The sequence below is a fragment of the Spathaspora passalidarum genome (genome assembly GCF_000223485.1).
Source record: "Spathaspora passalidarum NRRL Y-27907 unplaced genomic scaffold SPAPAscaffold_1, whole genome shotgun sequence".
NCBI lineage: Eukaryota > Fungi > Ascomycota > Pichiomycetes > Serinales > Debaryomycetaceae > Spathaspora > Spathaspora passalidarum.
In genome coordinates, this window is record NW_006767425.1 from 1,113,756 (window position 1) to 1,134,559 (window position 20,804).

General features: G+C 39.8%; 10 protein-coding genes across 10 annotated transcripts; 9 read left to right on the top strand and 1 right to left on the bottom strand. All coding sequences in view use genetic code 12, as the record gives it.

Annotated features, from left to right (window-relative positions):
- Positions 1–483: 483 nt before the first annotated feature.
- Positions 484–1,563, top strand: SPAPADRAFT_58335 (uncharacterized protein; the record flags this gene model as incomplete). Its single annotated transcript, XM_007372499.1, has 1 exon — positions 484–1,563. One exon carries the CDS (start codon positions 516–518, stop codon positions 1,479–1,481), a length of 966 nt encoding a protein of 321 aa, XP_007372561.1.
- A 128-nt stretch (positions 1,564–1,691) lies between these two features.
- Positions 1,692–3,005, top strand: ARO7 (chorismate mutase; the record flags this gene model as incomplete). Its single annotated transcript, XM_007372500.1, has 1 exon — positions 1,692–3,005. The coding sequence occupies one exon, from the start codon at positions 1,724–1,726 to the stop codon at positions 2,528–2,530; it is 807 nt and encodes a 268-aa protein (XP_007372562.1).
- A 350-nt stretch (positions 3,006–3,355) lies between these two features.
- Positions 3,356–5,659, top strand: BTA1 (Bta1p; the record flags this gene model as incomplete). The annotated part of the gene is made up of 1 exon (XM_007372501.1): positions 3,356–5,659. The coding sequence occupies one exon, from the start codon at positions 3,356–3,358 to the stop codon at positions 5,657–5,659; it is 2,304 nt and encodes a 767-aa protein (XP_007372563.1).
- A 242-nt stretch (positions 5,660–5,901) lies between these two features.
- CCS1 (copper chaperone) lies at positions 5,902–6,756 on the top strand (the record flags this gene model as incomplete). The annotated part of the gene is made up of 1 exon (XM_007372502.1): positions 5,902–6,756. The coding sequence occupies one exon, from the start codon at positions 5,947–5,949 to the stop codon at positions 6,694–6,696; it is 750 nt and encodes a 249-aa protein (XP_007372564.1).
- Positions 6,757–7,085: 329 nt separating this feature from the next.
- Positions 7,086–9,872, top strand: SOG2 (Sog2p; the record flags this gene model as incomplete). Its single annotated transcript, XM_007372503.1, has 1 exon — positions 7,086–9,872. One exon carries the CDS (start codon positions 7,086–7,088, stop codon positions 9,870–9,872), a length of 2,787 nt encoding a protein of 928 aa, XP_007372565.1.
- Positions 9,873–10,097: 225 nt separating this feature from the next.
- On the top strand, positions 10,098–11,009 carry YMC1 (organic acid transporter; the record flags this gene model as incomplete). The annotated part of the gene is made up of 1 exon (XM_007372504.1): positions 10,098–11,009. One exon carries the CDS (start codon positions 10,098–10,100, stop codon positions 11,007–11,009), a length of 912 nt encoding a protein of 303 aa, XP_007372566.1.
- Positions 11,010–11,062: 53 nt separating this feature from the next.
- Positions 11,063–12,844, bottom strand: SPAPADRAFT_48191 (uncharacterized protein; the record flags this gene model as incomplete). The annotated part of the gene is made up of 1 exon (XM_007372505.1): positions 11,063–12,844. One exon carries the CDS (start codon positions 12,842–12,844, stop codon positions 11,063–11,065), a length of 1,782 nt encoding a protein of 593 aa, XP_007372567.1.
- A 1,950-nt stretch (positions 12,845–14,794) lies between these two features.
- On the top strand, positions 14,795–16,552 carry ZCF23 (Zcf23p; the record flags this gene model as incomplete). The annotated part of the gene is made up of 1 exon (XM_007372506.1): positions 14,795–16,552. One exon carries the CDS (start codon positions 14,795–14,797, stop codon positions 16,550–16,552), a length of 1,758 nt encoding a protein of 585 aa, XP_007372568.1.
- A 350-nt stretch (positions 16,553–16,902) lies between these two features.
- SPAPADRAFT_58356 (uncharacterized protein) lies at positions 16,903–17,485 on the top strand (the record flags this gene model as incomplete). Its single annotated transcript, XM_007372507.1, has 1 exon — positions 16,903–17,485. The coding sequence occupies one exon, from the start codon at positions 16,947–16,949 to the stop codon at positions 17,142–17,144; it is 198 nt and encodes a 65-aa protein (XP_007372569.1).
- Positions 17,486–17,625: 140 nt separating this feature from the next.
- RIA1 (GTPase) lies at positions 17,626–20,727 on the top strand (the record flags this gene model as incomplete). The annotated part of the gene is made up of 1 exon (XM_007372508.1): positions 17,626–20,727. One exon carries the CDS (start codon positions 17,626–17,628, stop codon positions 20,725–20,727), a length of 3,102 nt encoding a protein of 1,033 aa, XP_007372570.1.
- Positions 20,728–20,804: the final 77 nt, after the last annotated feature.

Consider the following 20,804-nt stretch of genomic DNA (forward strand, 5'->3'; position numbering starts at 1 on the left):
TGCGGAAGGGTTACCGGAATAGGTAAGTGTCCAATTTGCGCCGAAAATAATTACTATTTTCCCGGCTTAGCAGAGGGTAGACCACAATAAAATTTAGTGTAATAAACGGCGGGATGCGGGATTCACTCTGGAATTATAGTTATTTTGACTCCGCAATGATATAATGCAGGGTCCGATTATTTAGCGGGACATTCCGCACTTTTATACAATTGATGTCTTTTGTTACATATCAGTTACGTAAGGCACCATATGAATTTTGGCATCTTTACTTTTTAATTTTCTTCTTTTGTCATTATGTTGTACATATCTACTTAATGTTTGATCCTCGCGGGATTCCCCACACACACCATCCCGCTCTGATTGTGATAAACATGTCATTACATTTTAATCTGAAATGTATCAGTAGTTAAAAAAAATTCAAACTCCGCAGGCGGGATTAAATTAGCTCGCGCACAGAAAAATTACCACCAAGTTTGATACACTATTGTATTGTATGATCTTCTCCAGGGTTCTCCATGTTTGCAGTCACAGTTAGAAACACTCTTTGCCGGAGTAATTATGCCGTTCAATCCGCATCACTACTTTTCTATAGACATGCCCATGCACATCCAACCCCACAACAAGATCCCCACCATCATAAATCTCATATAAACCATCACAGACGGTTAGATCTTCATGATTGGCCCACCTCAAAAGACCCTACTCCGTTTGAGATTTTCAACCTCAAGCAGAAGGACATGGGAATGCCCCAATTAGAATTAAAGCGGCATATCAAGAGACATTACTTGGCGTATGTGAAGTTATACCACCCTGATACTAGTCTTACGATTCATGAAAAGGGGGAAGAACTTTCTGCAGAAGAGAAACGACGCAGGTTTGATCAGATCCAACAAGCGTATGACTTGCTTAAAGATCCGCGACGTAGAGTTGCCTATTCGCGGTATCAAACTGCGAGAACTCGTGGTCCAACATATGGCCCAGCTCAACATGGGTACACTAAGGAACATTTTGAAGCTTATCGTGCTGCCAATGCCCAGAGAAGACAATATGATTTTCAAAACAATGAAGAATTCTGGCAGGCAGGAACCTGGGAAGATTATTACCGTATGAAATACAAACGAGAGCCCCCAACCAAGGAAGAATTTGAAAAGAACAAGTATAAGATCTTGGCTGGAGTCATTGCATTTGGAGCATTGGGATTTGCATTGCAGATTGTGAATACTTATAATCGGACCAATGAAATGTTGTTAGATAGCCAGAAGCGGACCTTGAAATCAATGCATGATCTTAACGAACATTCTGACAATTTTGGTCAAGGAAACAGTGAAGCTGATGGACTCAGGAGATTTTTGGTATCTAGAAGGACTTCACTCAAACTGAAGAAATATGACGAGGATACTGAACCAGAACCTAATGACAAAGAGTTGCTTGTAAAGTATGCCAAGAAAAGAGTGGGACAATGGGATAAAGCAGCTGACTAGATTATATTAATATGGTTAGAACACACACATACACATACATCTATATATATATATATTTATTATTGCATGCTAACAATTTTTGTAAATTGTGTAATACCGCACCGCCGCTACCGGTTACTTCTTTCCTATTCTGGCTCTGCGGGGCAACCACCGACGAGCATGAAAAAAAAAAACTCAGGTAGAATTTCTATGTGTCATCTGTCAAAAAGTACTATCCGACATACACCAACTTAGTGCTAACCATGGATTTTATGAAACCAGAGACTGTGCTTGACTTGGCCAACATTCGTCAAGCATTGGTGAGAATGGAAGACACCATTGTGTTTGATCTTATTGAAAGATCTCAATTCTACAGTTCTCCATCAGTGTACGAAAAGAACAAATTCAATATTCCAAATTTCGATGGAACATTCTTGGACTGGGCTCTTCAACAAATGGAGATTGCTCATTCTCAAATCAGAAGATATGAAGCACCCGATGAAATCCCATTTTTCCCTGACATTATTTTACCACCAATCTTACCCCCAATCAATTACCCCAAGATCTTGGCTAATTATTCTGATGAAATTAATGTTAACGCAGAAATTATGGAATTTTATGTCAAAGAAATTGTACCTCAAGTGAGTTGTAAAGTCGGAGACCAAACTGAAAATTTAGGATCGGTGTCAACTTGTGATATCGAAACCTTGCAAGCAATTTCGCGTAGAATTCATTTCGGGAAATTTGTGGCGGAGGCTAAATATCAAAGTGATAAGCCCGGCTATATAAAATTGATTTTGAACAAGGATGTCAAAGGTATTGAAGATTCCATTACCAATAGTGCCGTGGAACAAAAGATTTTGGAAAGATTGGTCACCAAGGGTGAAAGTTATGGTACTGATCCTTCATTAAAGTATAGTCAGAAACCCCAAAGTAAAGTAGATCCCAAGGTCATTGCCAAGATCTATAAAGATTGGATCATCCCATTGACCAAGAAAGTGGAGATTGATTATTTATTGAGAAGACTAGAGGATGAAGAACCTGAATTGGTTGAGAAATATAGAGTATAATTTTTAGAACAAATTTTTTTTTTTGCATTCAATAAAATTATAGAAATTTTTCCATAGTAACACGGTTCCATCAAGAAGTAAAAACGTTGTCATTTGTTTACAATGTAGCTAATACTTAATTTCATCATCGTCAATTGTTATACAAATTGGCTTACTCGACAATGTAAGTGTTGGTAGTTGCTGCAGGTACATTTAAAAATCCAACAGATTTCTTAACTGCATAATTGCAATTGCATGTGATTTTTTATCCCGGTTATCAGTTCCAAAACGGTTTAATTACAATTGGAAAGATTAAAAAATACCAAGCGTTTATACTCGTGTTTAACCAAACAACGTGTGATTGTGTGTCAAATATGTGCGCCAATTCCTTTGTTTTGAAATTTAGACCTGGGGACGACCATCAGCTTTTTTTAGTCAGATTCCAACAATTTTTTTTTTACAGCCAAAATGCACACTGTGCGTAGTGGCGGGGTGAATTTGTAGTACCAAAAAAAAAAAAGATACCACGTTTAGGGCACAACTTTGCACTCGTGGGTCCTGATTTATTTTTTTTTCAAACTTTATTTTGCCTAAAACAATTATGCCCAGATGAGTAAACAGGAATGTGAGATACCCAACACAACGACAACCAATGACAACGAGAAATGACACGTCCGGTAAACGTGAAAAATATTTCTCAATCAATCCGGACACGAAATATAAATACCACCTTGTCTGTTCTTAATTCTCTTTTAATCTCTTCTTTCCTTCTTCTTTGCTTTGGTTGCAAATTTCAACAAATTTGAACTTGTTAAAATTTCCAATTGATTCAACATCCTACAACAAATGACTGATTTTATTGTTGATGTCCTCCCCACGGACATTTCCAAAACTTACGTCTTGACTTCAATCTCGATCGTATGTGGTTTGCTTTATGTTAGCACCAAGTTAAGCAAAACCTTCCACTCAATCCTTGTATTTTGTTGGGCTTGCTTTGTTAAGCCTTTAATTCAAAAGAAAACCGTCAAAAGCGGTAACAAGAATCAACAACATTCGCTTGAATTGTTCTACAAAAACCAAGCTCACATTTACGATACCACCAGAGAAGTATTGTTGAAGGGAAGAAAAGAATGTCTTAGATTGGCCATTTCTCACTTGCAAAAGAAGAAAGATCTCGTATGGATTGACATTGGTGGTGGCACTGGTTCCAATATTGAGTTCATGGACAAAATCAGTAGTATTTCCAAGAACTTCAAGGCTGTTTACTTGGTCGACCTTTCTCCTTCGTTATGTGAAGTTGCCAGAAATAGATTTGCTGCCCATCAATGGAAAAATGTTCATGTTTTAGTTGCTGATGCTTGTGATTTCGAAATTGACTACAAAACTGCTGATTTGATCACCTTTTCGTACTCCTTGTCTATGATACCAACTTTCAATGCTGCTGTTGATAACGCTGTTTCCAAGTTAGACAAGGAAGGTATTATTGCTACTGTCGATTTTGGTATTCAAAGTCACGATACCTCCATGGGTAGGATCAACACATTGGGTGGATTAGTTAACAGAGATATCTCCTGGGTTTCAAGAAACTTTTGGAGAATTTGGTTTGAAGCTGATAAAGTGTTTTTGGATTCTGCTAGAAGAAACTATTTGGAATACAAATTCGGTACTGTCAAGTCTTTGAATGCCAAGAACACAACTTTGGGCAGAATTCCATACTATATCTGGATTGGGTGTGACAAATCCAAGGCTCATTCAATTTTAAACCGATTGAACTGCTTAGCTACTGAATCTCCTTACTTGGCACCATCTACTAGTCCAGTTGCTCAATCTGATATTCCCGTTTCCAAAGGTCATGAAGCTGCATTAACTAATTTACAAAAGAACTTGCCATTCCCTTCAATTTACTATCAAAAGGAAGTTTGGAGAGTTTACTTTGACGAGTTACATCACTTATATGAACAATTCAAGAACCAATATATCTATGCATTCACCTGGGAAGACCCAAGAGAAGATAACAATATTTTGAAATTCTCGCGTGATGATACTGTTTTGGCTATCACTTCTGCTGGTGACAACATTTTGAGTTATGCCACTTTACCTGATCCACCAAAGAGAATCCATGCTGTTGACTTGAACCCATGTCAAAACCATTTGTTAGAATTGAAGTTGGCCTCACTTAGATGTCTTGAACAAGAACAAGTTTGGCAAATGTTTGGTGAAGGTAAGATTGAAAACTTCCAAGATATTTTGATTGATCAATTATCCCCACACATGTCGTCTCAAGCTTTCCAATATTGGATGGACAAGGGTCCAAAGACTTTCTCTGGAAGAGGTCTTTATGATACTGGTTCTACCAGATGGGCACTTAGATTATGTCGTTATGTGTTTAAAGTTTGTCGTGTTTCCAAGTATGTTACTGAACTTTGTCATTGTAACACCATGAAGGAACAATTGGAAATCTGGAATGATAAGCTTAAGCCAGCTTTATTCAACCCTATTGTTGCTTCTTTGATGGTTGGTAACCCATTATTTTTGTGGAAGGCATTGGGTGTTCCAGCTAATCAGGCCAAGTTGATGGGTCCTTCCGTTATTAAATATGTTATTGACACTTTGGATCCACTTTTAAAGAGGAGTTTAATCTCCAAGGATAACTACTTTTACTACTTGTGTCTTATGGGTAAGTACATCAAGTCCAACTGTCCTGATTATCTTACTGTTAAGGGATACAAGAAGTTAACTTCTCCAAATGCTATTACCAAGGAAATTCCAATTGATAATATCAGATTACATACTGACACTCTTAACGATGTTTTCTCTCGTTTGAGTCAAAAGTCCATTTCAATTGCTATTATCATGGACCACATGGATTGGTTTGATCCTGAAGGTCAAGATGCCATTAACGAAATTACCGCTGTCAAGAATTGTCTTGTCAATGGTGGTAGAGTGATGTTGAGATCTGCTGCTACTCATCCGTGGTATATCAAGACATTTGAATCCATGGGTTTCAAATGTGAAGCTGCTGCCATTAGACTTAGTGGTGAGAGTATTGATAGAATCAACATGTATGCGTCTACTTGGGTGTGTACCAAGCAAGTTGCTGAAGAGGAAACGCCTGTTAATACCCGCAGAATCAGTACCTTGAGAATCTAGGGTTGTATTGTTATTGTATGTCTTTCTAAGTATATATTTATATTACTTTACTTACTTCAATTCTACTTAGATTATGTTAGAGCAATTTAAAAATATTTGTCTGTCGAATTTTGTAGACAATTTGTTGCGAATTTTGCAATTTGTCTGTCGGATGTTGCTTTGTTGATTGTCATTGTGGCAACCACGCGATCTTCCGATTTTTTTTTTTATATATCAATTTTCAATCCCCGAATTTGAATTACTAATACACTTTTCCATTCACCACCACCACCACCACCACCACGAAAATGACAGTAGGATTTGAAATTGTGTTTGCAGTTCCTATGGAGTGCAATGATTGCGTCGAGTCCGTCGCCAATGCACTTAAACGAGTAGATGGAATTCAAAAGTTTGATATCGACTTAAAAAAGAACCTTGTCACTACTGAAGGTACCATCCCACCAAGTGCAATTGTAAGAGCAATTCAGGCTACCGGGAAAGATGCAATTATCAGAGGTACCGGAAAGCCAGACTCTGCCGCTGTGTGCATTTTAGAATCATTTGACCCTAAGGATATCAAACAACCAGTCAAGGGATTAGCTAGAATTGTCGGGGTTTCACCAAATGACCTTTTCATAGACTTGACCGTCAATGGATTACCCAAGGGAACATACTACCCATCGATTAGAACCTCAGGAGATTTATCGAAAGGTGCTCTCTCAACGGGAGAAACATTCTATAATTTGGATCCAGTGGAATTAAGTAAGCCTTCTACTTTAGACACCACTATTAACTCCCTAGGTGCCACTATTCACACTGGTGATGAAGAATTATACTCTGGACAAGAGTTTCTTCATGCAAAGTTGAACGTCAATGAATTGATTGGCAGAAGTGTAGTGTTGTCCAAGTTGCAAGACAAAGTCAGTTCCGATTCGTTAGTCGGCGTTATCGCTAGATCTGCTGGTGCTTGGGAAAACGATAAACAAGTATGCAGCTGTTCCGGTAAGACTGTCTGGCAAGAAAGAACCGACGCTATCGCCAAGGGTATGACTGTGTAGTTCGTTTGGTTGCCAAACTTTAGTGTATAGGGGCTAGTCACGTGCTTAGAAATTTACGACAATTTTTTTTTTTTTTTTTACCATGTAATTTTTTTTATCCTGCCTTTTTCGTATCGCCTTTGATTTGTAAAGTTTACGTTTTGTAGCAACAACTCAATCCAATAGATATTTCACACACAAACGTCGTTTCCAATCCTAAATAGCCTGGGTAATACATTGTACATCTACTAATTATTCATTCACAACTTTATAGAATTTGATTCGCTTTGTCGGGATAGATAACTCCCTTGCATTAAATCCAGACAACCATTTACACCATTAGCAATATAACACCATCATCACACATAGTAAATCATATGAGATAGAAATACATCTACGCAGTTCCCACCATGCAAATGAACAAATCAGCAATATTAGCTACATTGCGAGATCAACTAGAGCTGATTGACCAGAATCAAACTATACGATTGAATGGCTTGAATGCCAATACCAATACCACTTTGAACTTTAATGATGTTGTTGATTGCATTTTTGAATTTATTCACTCGTTTGATCCACCGTTGGTGGTTGAGAAGCTCTCGTTGGAAAACAACCATTTCAGTGAATTGCCGTCTAATTTCTCGAAAATTAGCCCGTCTTTGAAATACTTGGATTTACACCATAATTCTATATCAAACATCCCCAATGACTATTTTCACAAATATTTTAAACAGTTGGAAGTGTTGGATTTATCTTCCAACAAATTATCAATGTTGCCCGAATCAGTTTCAGAATTAATAAATTTAAAAGTATTGTCAATAAAGGATAACAAGTTCAAGTATCTTTCCCCTACTCTTGGCAACCTCCCGCATTTGAATTTGATCGAAGTAGCAAACAATCCGTTGATATTGCCATCAAATGACATGATTAGAGCATTTCAGAAACAAAAGTCAGATTTAGATTGGGTTTCGGAATTAAAGAGTTTCCTTCTTGCTAATCGAGCCGTGCTTTATCAGAAAATCGACGAGGGAATACTAAAAGAATCAAGAAGACTGTATGAGGAACAACTGCAGCAGCAGCAACAGCAGCAGCAACAACAACAGCAACAGCTTTTAGGTGAACAACAACCTTTACCACCTTATGTCACCCCACCCAGCATCAGAAGATCACAAAGTGTATCCGAAGGAACCAAAGCCAAAAGTTCAAAAGCATCGAGACGAATGGGTTTAATTATCAAAAAGTCAGACGAGTCAAACGGGTCGAAAATCGTTAATAATACCCTTGATGACAACTCTAACGTTCATACCACCTTACAATTCAATCCAGCCGATTTTCTCACTAGTGGAATCCCCCATTCTGCATCAGCAATTGAAACGCATTTCCCCAGCAGTCCTCCTCAGCTCAAGGTTCAAACCTCGATGGAAGCATCACTGATGGGAGCCACTTCTGCAGCCCAGTCATTGAATTCAGCATTAAATTCCCCTTCTCATACCACCCCTAAATCTGCATTAACCCCTCCAAGTTCTGTCCGACCATCAAGATCAAGATCTAATACCCTTAAGGAAATAGATAGGATATTAGAAAATAGTGCCAGTGTGGATACTGAACACAAGTCAAGTGCTTATTTCAGAAGATTGTCTACATTGCAAGAACAACCACTTGATGAGTTTGAAACCCTGACTACTGCTGCATCTACAGCTACAAAAGAAGTTAGCCAACCAAAGATTATTCCAATTCCAGAAAAGCCAAGCACTGAAAGTATCAAGCCATCAATTTCTTTGAGTCATGTCCCAAAGAATGGTTTACCAGTTGCCAGTAGCGAAGGAAGTTCTCCCGTTCGTACACCATCGCAAAAGAAACAATACAGTTCCACGGTTATTAAAGTTTCTCGGAAGGTTTTATTTTCATTTAGCGAGTTGCATTCTTCAATTAGAAGATTCACAGGATTTTGTTCCGATAAGAAGATAACCATGAAAATGGTATCTTTCTTGTACAGCACCAAAGCCAATATTGATTCGCTTGTAGAAAACCTTGAAATCATGGAAGAAATGGGCAATAATTTGGACCAAATCGTGACTTCATTACAAACTTGTATTTCTTCATTTAAATCAATGATGAATTTATTGCATGAGAGCTTCTCCACTTTTGTCAACAAAATTGATGTTTGTTTTATTAGAATGCTTTATCTTTCCATCTATGGGTCATTTAACGAATTGCATAATGCGTACATGTTACTAGTTCCCAAGCAGCAGCAGCAGCAGCAACAACAACAATTGCCACCACAAACTCAAGCTAAGCTTCCAAGTGTCAGTCAATTGGTTACCACTACTGAGGCAACCAAGCCCAAGATTGTTAGCACCCCTTCAGCTATGTCAGTTGAAAATTCCGAAGAAATGGATGAAAAGCTTTATATTACTATTGAAACCGCCACGGCAACTGCGCAAACTAGTTTAGTTGAATTAAATCAAGCCCTTTTAAAGAATGTCCCTGGGGATATTCAACCTAACGTTGCATCTAGGGTTAAAGAATTAACCAATCTTTGTACGTCATCATCAGAAATCACGAAACGACTCAGCACCCGATTGATTACGATTAGAAACAATCCATCACAAACCACCAAGAAGTTGTTTGCCGAAGATATTAATCAGTTTATTAAAACCATGGTGCAAACCTTGGCTGCTGTCAAGGCGATTGTTAAGGATTTACCTATTTTGGATGATATCCGTGCATCCATGTCTAATTTAACCAAGACTGCCAAGGAAGTTACCTATATGTTGGAAGTGTCTGCTTATAAGTCGTTACTCCCTGAATCAAGTGGAGGAGGAGGAGGAGCGGCAGCAGCGGCAGCAGCAGCATCGAGCGGTGCCACTGGTACTACTAATCCACCACCAACTATTCAACAAGTACAATCACTTGTGAATAGTGTTCCTAATGTGTTTACTCCAGGATCAGGGCATCCACCCACGCTTGCTTCGACCATATCGAGTAATTCAATATTTAGTGGAGGCTCAGGGCCTACTCCCGTGCGTACACCTATGGGACCAATGAGTAATCAATCAGATGGGTCTAATTCGGTGATTAGCCCCATTGGATCCATGGCCACTACTCCTTCACCACTTGCCACTGTTCAGCCAACCAAGACGGGTAATCCGTTTGATAATATGTTTATGAGGGCTGATACGAGTAATAATGAATAGATAGTTTTTCTAATAAATGAAGAAGTTAAGTTATTGTAGAGACAAAGGTTCATGATGGAGTCAGATCAACGTTTATGATCCCGAGTCAATCACTTGAGTGGAAAAGCCGTTAGGTTCCAAAGTGGGGGAGCCAAGTGAAAAAAAAAAATTTACAAACCAAATTTAAAGAGTCGTTATCTCTGATCTTTACACAAGTTTCTTGTCCATTTCTCCCTTAAACCAGCAATGACCATTGAATTAGAAGAACCTCCACTTACTAGCGACAACAACCAAGTTCTCAAGGACTTGTTTGGAGGAACCATGGGTGGTATTGCCCAAGTTCTCGTTGGGCAGCCGTTTGATACCGTCAAGGTCAGAGTGCAATCCGCCCCGGAGGGCATGTACAGTGGATCCATGGACGTGATTAAACAGTTGGTGAAGAATGAAGGACCATTTGCATTTTATAAAGGAACATTGACGCCTTTGGTCGGGGTCGGTGCGTGTGTTTCTGTCCAGTTCAGTGTCAACGAATTCATGAAGCGATATTACGATGACAAGTTACAAGGCAAACCATTGAGCTTGTCCCAGTTTTTCGTATGTGGGGCCGTGGCTGGGTTCGCCAACGGGTTCTTGGCTTCTCCTATTGAACATATCCGTATCAGATTGCAAACCCAGACTGGGAGCGCCTCGGGCGCTGCCACCTTTAATGGCCCTATCGATTGTGCCAAGAAGCTTTATCAAAGCAACGGGTTCGGTCATGGTATATATAGAGGATTGGTACCTACTTTGTTCAGAGAATCAGTCGGGTTGGGGATCTATTTTGCCACTTACGAAGCTTTGATTGGTCGTGAATTAAAGAATAATAAGAATATGATTAGAGCTGAGATCCCAGCGTGGAAATTGTGTTTATTTGGTGGGTTGTCTGGTTACACTTTATGGATCGGTATTTACCCCGTTGATGTTATAAAGTCCAAATTGCAAACTGATTCATTGACGAAGCCAAACTATAAAGGTTCCTTGAGTGTGGTTAGGGATGTGTTTGCCAAAACTGGTATCAAGGGGTTCTACAAGGGGTTCATTCCAACCATATTGAGAGCTGCTCCAGCCAACGGTGCCACATTTGCCGTGTTCGAATTGACAATGAGAGTATTAGGATAGAGTTTAATAAACATTATAGAAAAGTCTGTATTAAAAAGTCGTTAGTCTAGTCGTTATTCCCGTTTAGTAAGATGATGCACGCCTTCAGGATGCATTTCATAATCTGCACCTAAACCCGTGAGATTTTCATAATTGGGCTGATCGATATTGTCAAAGCTCTGATCGTTATCTTCGTAATCCTGAGGTCGTATCACCTTAATAAATTCTATAAAATCCATCATGTACTCGCCATTAAACTCGTAGGTGTCGGTACCTTGCAATTCTACTTGTTCCCAGAACAAATCCTTGTTGGAAGCGACATCGTGAGGGGATACTTGAGATTCCAATTCGTGAATTGGAAGTTCTGGGGTGGTCTTTTGCTGTTTCTGCCTGGCATTGAAGTTTTTATCAATACGTAAATGCAAACCAGGAATGCGGTCAATGATAAGCAAAAACACGCAGGTGAGGATAAACACATATGCCGAGGTCACGGTTATTCCTAGTAATTGATAGGCGAATTGGATCCAATGGCGTTTCACCCATCCACCTTGTGATTGGTATTGCGTATTGGCAAAGAGACCTGTGAGTAACGACCCAACAATACCGGCTACACCATGAATGGCGAAAATGTCCAAGGCATCATCTATGCCAAAGAAATACTTTAATCGCGTGGAAAGGTTGCAAATGATGGCACCCACTACTCCGAAGATTATCGGTTTCCAGAATTCACTAGGCGACGAAACGAAGCCTCCGCCTGGGGTGAACACTACCAATCCCGTGATCATTCCCGAGGAAAAGGAAATCATTGAGAATTTCCGTTTCTCGACAAAATTAGACTTTGTCTCGTGATACCGTTGGCTCTTTAATATTCCTGTTTGTGATATCACTGGTTGAATACGATGGGAAGACTGTGGCGAATGAAGACGTTTCAATTCTATGCTTTCTGGAGATGATCCTCCGATTATTGGTTCAGGATATGCAGGTTGTTCTGGGTTGGCGGTTATGGAAGCTGTGTCAGCAAGGGGAATCGAGGAAAAGAAGTAATCAATGGATGTCCATACAATACTCCCTGAGAACGCCGCCAACAAGGTGTTGACCATAATGTATAACGAGTTTGACGAAAACTTAAAGTCGCACCCAGCGATGAATCCCACCCATCCAGAAAGAATACAAAATGTCCCAAATATGATATGACCCGTATTGATATTTCTATAGTTGTACAAGATTTTCGGGTTTCTTGGTCCCAAGATGTAGGAATATGCCAAACATGTGAATCCACCCACAATGTGAATACAATTCCCCCCGGCAAAGTCCAACACGGGAAGATTATCCAAGTCTATCGAAAGCCATCCATTAGAGTTCCAGAACCAGTATGTGACTGGGTTGTAAATCATCGCCGACCAGAAAAAGAGAAATACCAACATGGGGATGATCCGGCCTCGTTCGGCAATACACCCAGGCATGGTCAAGGCGGCACATATAACTTTAAAGAACCCGTTGAACAAGAAATGGTTCAAAACGAGAATTTCCCCTCTTGTATTGGTAAACACCAAAGTTATTGAGTTTCGTAATTGACGAAGTACGGCAAAGTTTAAGTTGCCGATAAAATGGTTTGCTGATGCTGAATATGAAAGGGAATATCCCCAAATGAACCAGTCGATGAATATGAGTGGTAGTAGAAGAATGGGTATGGCGAACATGGTTAATGATGATCTTCTCTGGGTCAATCCCGAGTAGAAAAAGGCAATACCGATGACCACTATGGGTAACAACGCAGTGCAAAAGATCATGTATAATGCATTGATGGCAGTGCGGACATCAATTTCCTTAAAGTCCACCGTCTGCAGGGATGTCATTATGTGATTATGTTATATGATATGTGCTCTAGAGCACTGAATGATATGTACTACTGTAGCAGTAATGGAAGTGATAGTTAAAGGTTGGTTCCTTTGGAGAAAGTATAAATTTGTATTGCTTTCTTTTTTTTTTTTCCTAGTTAATTTTGGGGTTATTTCTTTTTGTGATTCTTGTCTTGAATGCGAGAACAAACAAAGTGTTACCTCTACTTGTGTAAACTGCCCAGAATAAATAGTCGTGTTGTAACTGCAGGATGCAGATGTAATGAATGTTTGTACGAATAAACGAATACCAGGCAAGTGCGTCAAGAAAAGTCGTAACAATGTCCAGGTCGGCAGGATCTTATTTAACCTAATTTAAATTTTTCATTGATAACAAAAAAAAAAAAATTAATTAAACAAAAAAATTTTTTTTAACCGCCTCATTGCGCATCACGTGAACTGGAAGTTAATATCCAGCCAATAAGAATGTGTTCACCCGTTGATAAGTGAAAATTAACTTCAATTGTCAAAACAAAAGTGACAGGCCATTGTAATCAAGGCGTGTAATTACCACGTTGATTGAGGTGAACGCGCGATCTTCTTCTTACTAGCCCCGCGAGATCCAACTAGGTCATTTCGAGTATTCGTTCAGCGACTATTTCATCGTATTTGTCGCGTCTAAATAAATTTACGACCATAGCTGAAATTTCCATGATCCACTAGTTTAGAGTTGCAATAAAACACCCCACAAACACGTATGTATCAAGTTTGCACTAGATGTATACATTGGCCTCTGTTGCATGTTGTTTGTATGTGTAGCCCATCACAATTTTATAGCTTGGTATGGTAATTGCATGCTTTGCATATGTGTAAAAAATTGATAGATATAGCGCTACCAGATTAGCACCTATACTCCAGTAGCACATAGTAGCTAATCACTCAAGCCGCGTGGAACCAAACTGTCACCATGTGAGCCAATAATCAGTTCTGGTGTCAGGATGTGATGCTTATAGTAGATAATTGTATTATGTTTTCAAGTTGTATGTGCACGTCCAATGCAGGAACTTTCATGCGAGTAGTTTCTTGGCAGAGCGATCACGATCACGATCACGATCACGATCACGATCCTGCATTCTTCAGTGATATCATTTAACTGTGCATTTGTGGTATAACAACATCCCCACGTTCGAGATTTACTTGTTTTGGTGACATCACATCGGCATGTTTCTCAAAGCAAATGTAATAGTTAGCAAAGTAGAAGACAGAAAGTCATTGTAAATTACAAAAGCAGCAAGCACTCAAACAAACTGTGTTTTTTGTACTATTTGCACATTTGAGAGCATATTAATAAGAATAGTACAATGTATGCCTGTACCCCACCTCGCCCCACCCAACAAGGAACATAGCACAACGTAAAGCAACCCACTGAACGCCGTTTGTATATCCCACCCGACCTTTCCCAAACAACAATATGGATGGGTTGCACAGCCGGAAAACCTCGGGAGGGTCGTGGTGGAAATTTGTGGAGGGAATCTCCTAAAAATTCCGACAAATCCCGGGTCACGCACACTAAATTTTTTTTTCCTGCGTAGTTTATTTCCCCAGATATTTCTTGAATAGGGTGATTGAACAGGAAGAATAAAACAAGGGTCTAGTGTATCTAACAGCCATAGCTTGTAATAAGCAGTCAAGCTAACTTCAAACGTAAGGTAAAGTAAGGCGTCGACCTCCTTCCCCTTCTCCTACACAGCGCTTAAAATTCAGTGTATACAGTAGAGTGTGTAGTAATTAAGGCAGTGGAGAATTTCGCTTACACAAACATCCACAACATTACTTTTTTTTTCCCTCATTATTTCACCAACCTGTTTCAACGCTTATATATTATTAATCCGCCTCAGCATTTTCCTTTTTTTTTCCATTCACTAGCACTGGCACCACAAGTGAATGGTTTAAGCAGAGGCTTCTAGAATGACAAAGAAACTCTCACTACAAGAAAAACAGAATCGAAAACCGGCCCTGCGAGCATGCACATTCTGTCATGCCAAACATCTCCAGTGTTCCAACGAAAGACCATGCAAGAATTGTGTCAAGCGGAATATCAGTGATCAATGTACTGATATCGTGAGAAAGCGCGTGAAGTATCTTATGAAAAGCACTCCTAGAAAGAAGAGGAGGAACACTACACCATCGACAAGCTCGACTGCTGAACTGACGGAACCTCATTCCGAACTACCTCTTGATTCAACCATACCATTAAAGATTGATCCGGTGATACAACCACAACTCGAAGCATTGCCTGATGTGACGAACCCCATTCCAGTGATTGACGAACAACCGATTAGTCAGCTTGATTCACGATCAAGTAATACCAACCTCATGTTTTCCGGAATGGTAGAGGCTACAAAGTACACAAACAGTATGCTAGACACAACCAACGATGTGTTGAATAAACTACTTGATTCCAATCTGTACTATTCTGAATCTATGAGTGAGACATCTTCGCTCCATCCGTCATTACGTCCACTGCTGCAACCAGTGTCACATCCACAACAACAACACTTTTCACAACAACGTCAGGGCTCATCATCGACGACATCACCTCGATATGGCAACAAACATGACATGTTTAATTCTAATTTTTTGAATGAGGAGTATTTGATGCTTGGGGATATAATCACCCATTCGCACCCGGCTTCCCCCTCCCCGTCAAACACCAGTGCATCCGAACACACTACCACAAGCGGGATCTCGCCCTCAAATCACTATATGCAAGGAATCAATTTGGATGCTATAAATCATCCCCGGAAAAAAGTTGTACAAAAATTAAAGGATTCTCGACCCTTTATTGCTTTGGGATTTTCACAGGATTCGTCATTGAGCTTGAATAATTTGAACAATATGGCAGGCCAGACAGATAATTTATTGGATAACAATTTTGATTCGAGACAGCATAATTTTAATTCCAATAATAACCAAATTTTATCCAATCAGACATTATCTACGGAATATGTATCACCATTAATAACTCACCATATATATCAATCTGTGAGTGATATTTATGGCAACAGCGTGATAAACTTCGACTATCCCCAATCATATCATCTGCTCACGTATTTCTTAAAGAAACGATTTCTGGGGGCGAACTTGACCTCCGAAGAAAAACAAGAAAAGCGCAAGAATTTATTAATCATCTTGAAAGTGATTGCCAGTTATCGACCTACATTCATCTCGGCCCATAAGTCTTTACTTAAGCCGCAGGATTTGCTCTTGTTGGAGATGAGTTTCCAACGATGTTTAATGGATTACGAAAAGTTGAGCCAGTTGAACTCGTCTCCAACGATAATCTGGAGAAGAACAGGCGAGATTGTTAGTATTACCGATGATCTACTCAGCTTGCTAGGCTATAATCTCGTGGATATTCTTCTGAAACGGACATTTATAATCGAGATGATGTATGACGACGAATCAATCGTCAATTATTTCCAATTATTCAAATCAGTCGCCGTAGGGAACTTGCATTCGCGAATTGTGACGCGTTGTAAATTGATGAAGAATCCCGAAAAGTTTGACACCGACAATGCCGAATTCAATGAGAATAATTCGGACCGCTACATTGAGTTTTGTTCCGTGTGGACTGTCAAACGAGACTTGTTTGATCTTCCCATGTTGATTGTGGGACAATTCCTTCCGGTATTGTATGCCGGTGATGGAGTACGTATGTACTAGTACTATGCATGTATATTTATTAATATTTATTGTTTGATTACACATTAACGTAGATAAAGTTCAACCAGTATATTATGAGATCATAAACATGCCATAGTTCCGAGATTGTTACCGCATTGAGAAAAAATCAGCTAATTTTCTGCGCCTGTTGCAGCCGCAAAAAAGAAAAAATCATGCAATAAAAATCGAAAAATAATGCTTGGGTCATGAAACCTTACGCCAATTAGGAACCTGCACGCTTGCGTGGATTTAACTTTTGAAGTGTATGGGGTACGTCAGTGGGGTATATAAACTTTGGAAATTCCTCAAATTTTCACTTCCCTTGGCTCTACTCCCTTCTTTCTTTCTCTATCATACACAAATTTAACAAATTATTAATATATAAAATATCATAATGGCTTTGGTAAAAGTTACTCCTATGCAAGCTTTGGCTGTCGGTGGTGTGTTGTACGGATTAGGTGCCGCCTGGATGTTCAAGAACTACTTTAAACAATCTTCCATGAGAAAGATTTACACTAGTGCCGACAAAGAATACGAAAAGGTCCATGTCATGCGTTACCCACAATACGAAGGAAATGCTGTTAAGGAATAGATTTTTGTAGCGAACTAGCCCATGTTTGTATTTCATAAATAAATATTTATTCGTTTGGAATGTCTGTATCGGGATGCGTGATGAAGTTGGCAATTTTATCGTTGACTTCCGTCTCGCTGAACTTTTGTTTCATCTTGGCCATTATCTCTTGATTGTCTGTTGACCATATTAGCTTTTTCTCATATAGTTGATTCACAGATAAGTTGAAGGGGTAGATACATTCTTGCGAGGTGCAAGATATTATCATTAGTGTAGGTTGTAATAAATGTAACTTCAACGGAGTTGCACATAATGGGCAGTTAGTCATGCTATATCCTTTCTTTACTGTGCACTATGTTTATGTAGTATGTACGTATTATCTCATCGATTTGTTGCCAGGCAAAAAAAAAAAAAACATCGCAATATTTCAGTCCGCAATTTGTCAGTGCTGCCAAAATTCTTCCTTCTTGAACATATACACACACACACATACACACACTCCATGAAAATCCCGCCAGAAACAGTAAACAAGCTCCAGCTGGACGCATCATGTATCAGAAACATATGTATCCTTGCCCACGTAGACCATGGTAAGACATCATTGAGTGATTCCCTCTTGGCTACCAACGGAATCATCTCTCAGCGTATGGCTGGGAAGGTACGATACTTGGACTCCAGAGAGGACGAACAGTTACGAGGAATCACCATGGAGGCATCCGCCATCAGTTTATATTTCAAAGTCATGAAGATGAAAGAGGGCGAGGACAATCCCGAAATCAAGGAGCATTTGGTCAATTTGATTGATTCACCGGGCCACATTGACTTTTCCAGTGAAGTCAGCACCTCTTCGCGATTGTGTGATGGTGCTGTGGTGTTAGTTGATGTTGTCGAAGGAGTATGTTCCCAGACCGTCAATGTGTTGAGACAATGCTGGATTGACAAACTTAAACCGCTTCTTGTGGTTAACAAAATCGATAGGTTGATCACCGAATGGAAGTTGTCTCCATTAGAGGCATACCAACACATTCTGAGGGTCATTGAACAGGTCAACTCCGTCATTGGGTCCTTTTACGCCGGTGACAGATTGGAAGATGATATGAATTGGCGTGAAGCCGGTGCCATTGGGGAATTCATTGAACAAAGTGATGAAGACTTGTATTTCATGCCCGAAAAGAATAATGTCATATTTGCATCGGCCATTGATGGATGGGCCTTTTCTATCAACACATTCACCAAGATCTACCTGAAGAAACTTGGCTTTTCCCAGAACGCCCTTTCCAAAACTCTCTGGGGAGATTTCTACTTGGATATGAAGAACAAGAAAATCATCCCTGGTAAGAAATTGAAACAAGGTACTAATCTCAAGCCATTATTTGTGTCACTTATTCTTGAACAGATATGGGCTGTTTATGAAAACTGTATCATTGAGAGAAATCAAGAAAAGTTGGAAAAGATTATTGAGAAATTGGGTGCTAGAGTGACCCCGCGTGATTTGCGTTCCAAGGATCATAAGAACTTACTTAATCTTATCATGTCACAATGGTTGCCTTTAAGTCATGCCTTGCTTGGAGCAGTCATTGAATATTTACCATCTCCAATTAAAGCACAGAGTGAAAGAATCGACAAGATCTTACAGGAAACCATTTATAGCTCGGTCAATGCTGAAAAGTCCAAACTTGTCGATGTGGATTTTGCCAGAGCGTTAAAAGAATGCGATAGTTCCAACCCGGAAAAGCATACTTTGGCGTATGTTTCTAAGTTACTTTCGATCCCCAATGAGGAATTACCCAAGGACATAAGTTCAAAGGGAGAGTTAACTGCCGATGAGATCAAAGAAAGAACAAGAATCGCTAGAGAATTAGCAAGAAAGGCATCAGAGGCAGCAGCTTTAGCAGTCGACCAAAAAGCGGACACCGAGGACTATAGTAAACCCAAGAAAGATGCATTCGAATGGGAATTCGAAGAGGAGGATTTCGAAGAAGAAGAGGAAGAAGAGACACACGAATCCAATGAAACATTAGTGGGATTCACGAGAATTTACTCTGGCTCATTTACCATTGGCCAGAAAGTCACTGTCATTGGACCAAAATACGACCCCGCCTTGCCTAATAGCCATCCAACCAATCAAGACCAAATCACTACTGTTGAAATCAAAGATTTGTTTTTGATTATGGGCAGGGAACTCGTACGTATGCAAACTGTCCCCGCGGGTAACATTGTCGGTGTTGTTGGTCTTGACCAGGCCGTGATTAAGAATGCTACTTTGTGTTCGCCCCATGTTGATGACGAATATCCATACATTAACTTTGCATCCACATCCACTTTGATTCATAATAAGCCAATTATGAAAATTGCGGTGGAACCAACCAATCCGTTAAAATTGGCCAAATTGGAACAAGGGTTGGATTTGTTGAGCCGTGCTGATCCGGTTTTGGAATGGTATATTGATTCAGAATCGGGTGAGTTGATTGTTTGTGTTGCTGGAGAATTACATTTAGAAAGATGTCTTAAGGATTTAGAGGAGAGATTTGCGCCAGGATGTGAAGTTACCGTTAAGGAACCGGTTATTCCATTCAGAGAAGGGTTGGTTAGTGATAAGATAAGTACGTTGTACGAAGACGAGGAACTGGGCGAAGAAGATGAAGATGAAGACGACGGTGAGATTGTTGATTTGGAATTTGAAGTGTCGCCATTACCTTTGGAAATGACCCAGTTTTTGATTAATCATGAAAATTCAATCTCGGAAATCGTCAATAGTAAACACGAAATTGAAGAAGTGAAACAAGAATTCCTTGAAAAGTTTACCAATGTGGTAGCCGAACATCCCACCTATGGGTTCGATGGTGCCAGTGACTTTATCAACCATATTATTGCATTTGGACCTAAACGTATAGGAGCTAATATTTTCGTTGAAGCCAAGGGGCAGAATCAATTCAGACACGTTCTTTCCAACTTGGACCCACCCCAACACCGATTTGAATATGAAAACAATGTCCTTAATGGTGTACAGCTTGCTCTTAATGAAGGACCACTTGCCAATGAACCGTTGCAAGGGGTGATGATCACTTTGAAGCGTGCTGTCAAGAATGAAATCAACGAAGACAAGCTCGTGAACCCAGGTCGTATCATTGTCCAAGCGCGAGACTTGATCCACAAGCGGATGTTGCAGAAGTCACCTCGATTGTTTTTGGCCATGTATACTTGTGAGATTCAAGCTGCAGCCGAGGTGTTGGGTAAAGTGTACGCCGTGGTGCAAAAACGAGGCGGTGCTATCATTTCGGAAGAGATGAAAGAAGGTACGCCGTTCTTTACTATTGTGGCGAGGATCCCTGTGATTGAAGCGTTTGGATTCAGTGAGGACATTAGAAAGAAGACCAGTGGTGCTGCTTCGCCGCAATTAGTCTTTGACGGGTACGATGTGTTGGACATTGATCCATTTTGGGTTCCTCACACCGACGAAGAGTTGGAAGAACTTGGAGAGTTTGCCGAAAGAGAAAACGTGGCTAGAAGGTATATGAACAACATCAGAAGACGCAAGGGGTTGTTTGTTGATGAGAAAGTGGTTAAGAATGCCGAGAAACAAAGAACGTTGAAGAAGGATTAGAAACCATGGGGGAAAGCTTGCCATCATCATCATCATCATCATTTTGCAAAGAAAGAAAGAACGAAAAAAAATTTACT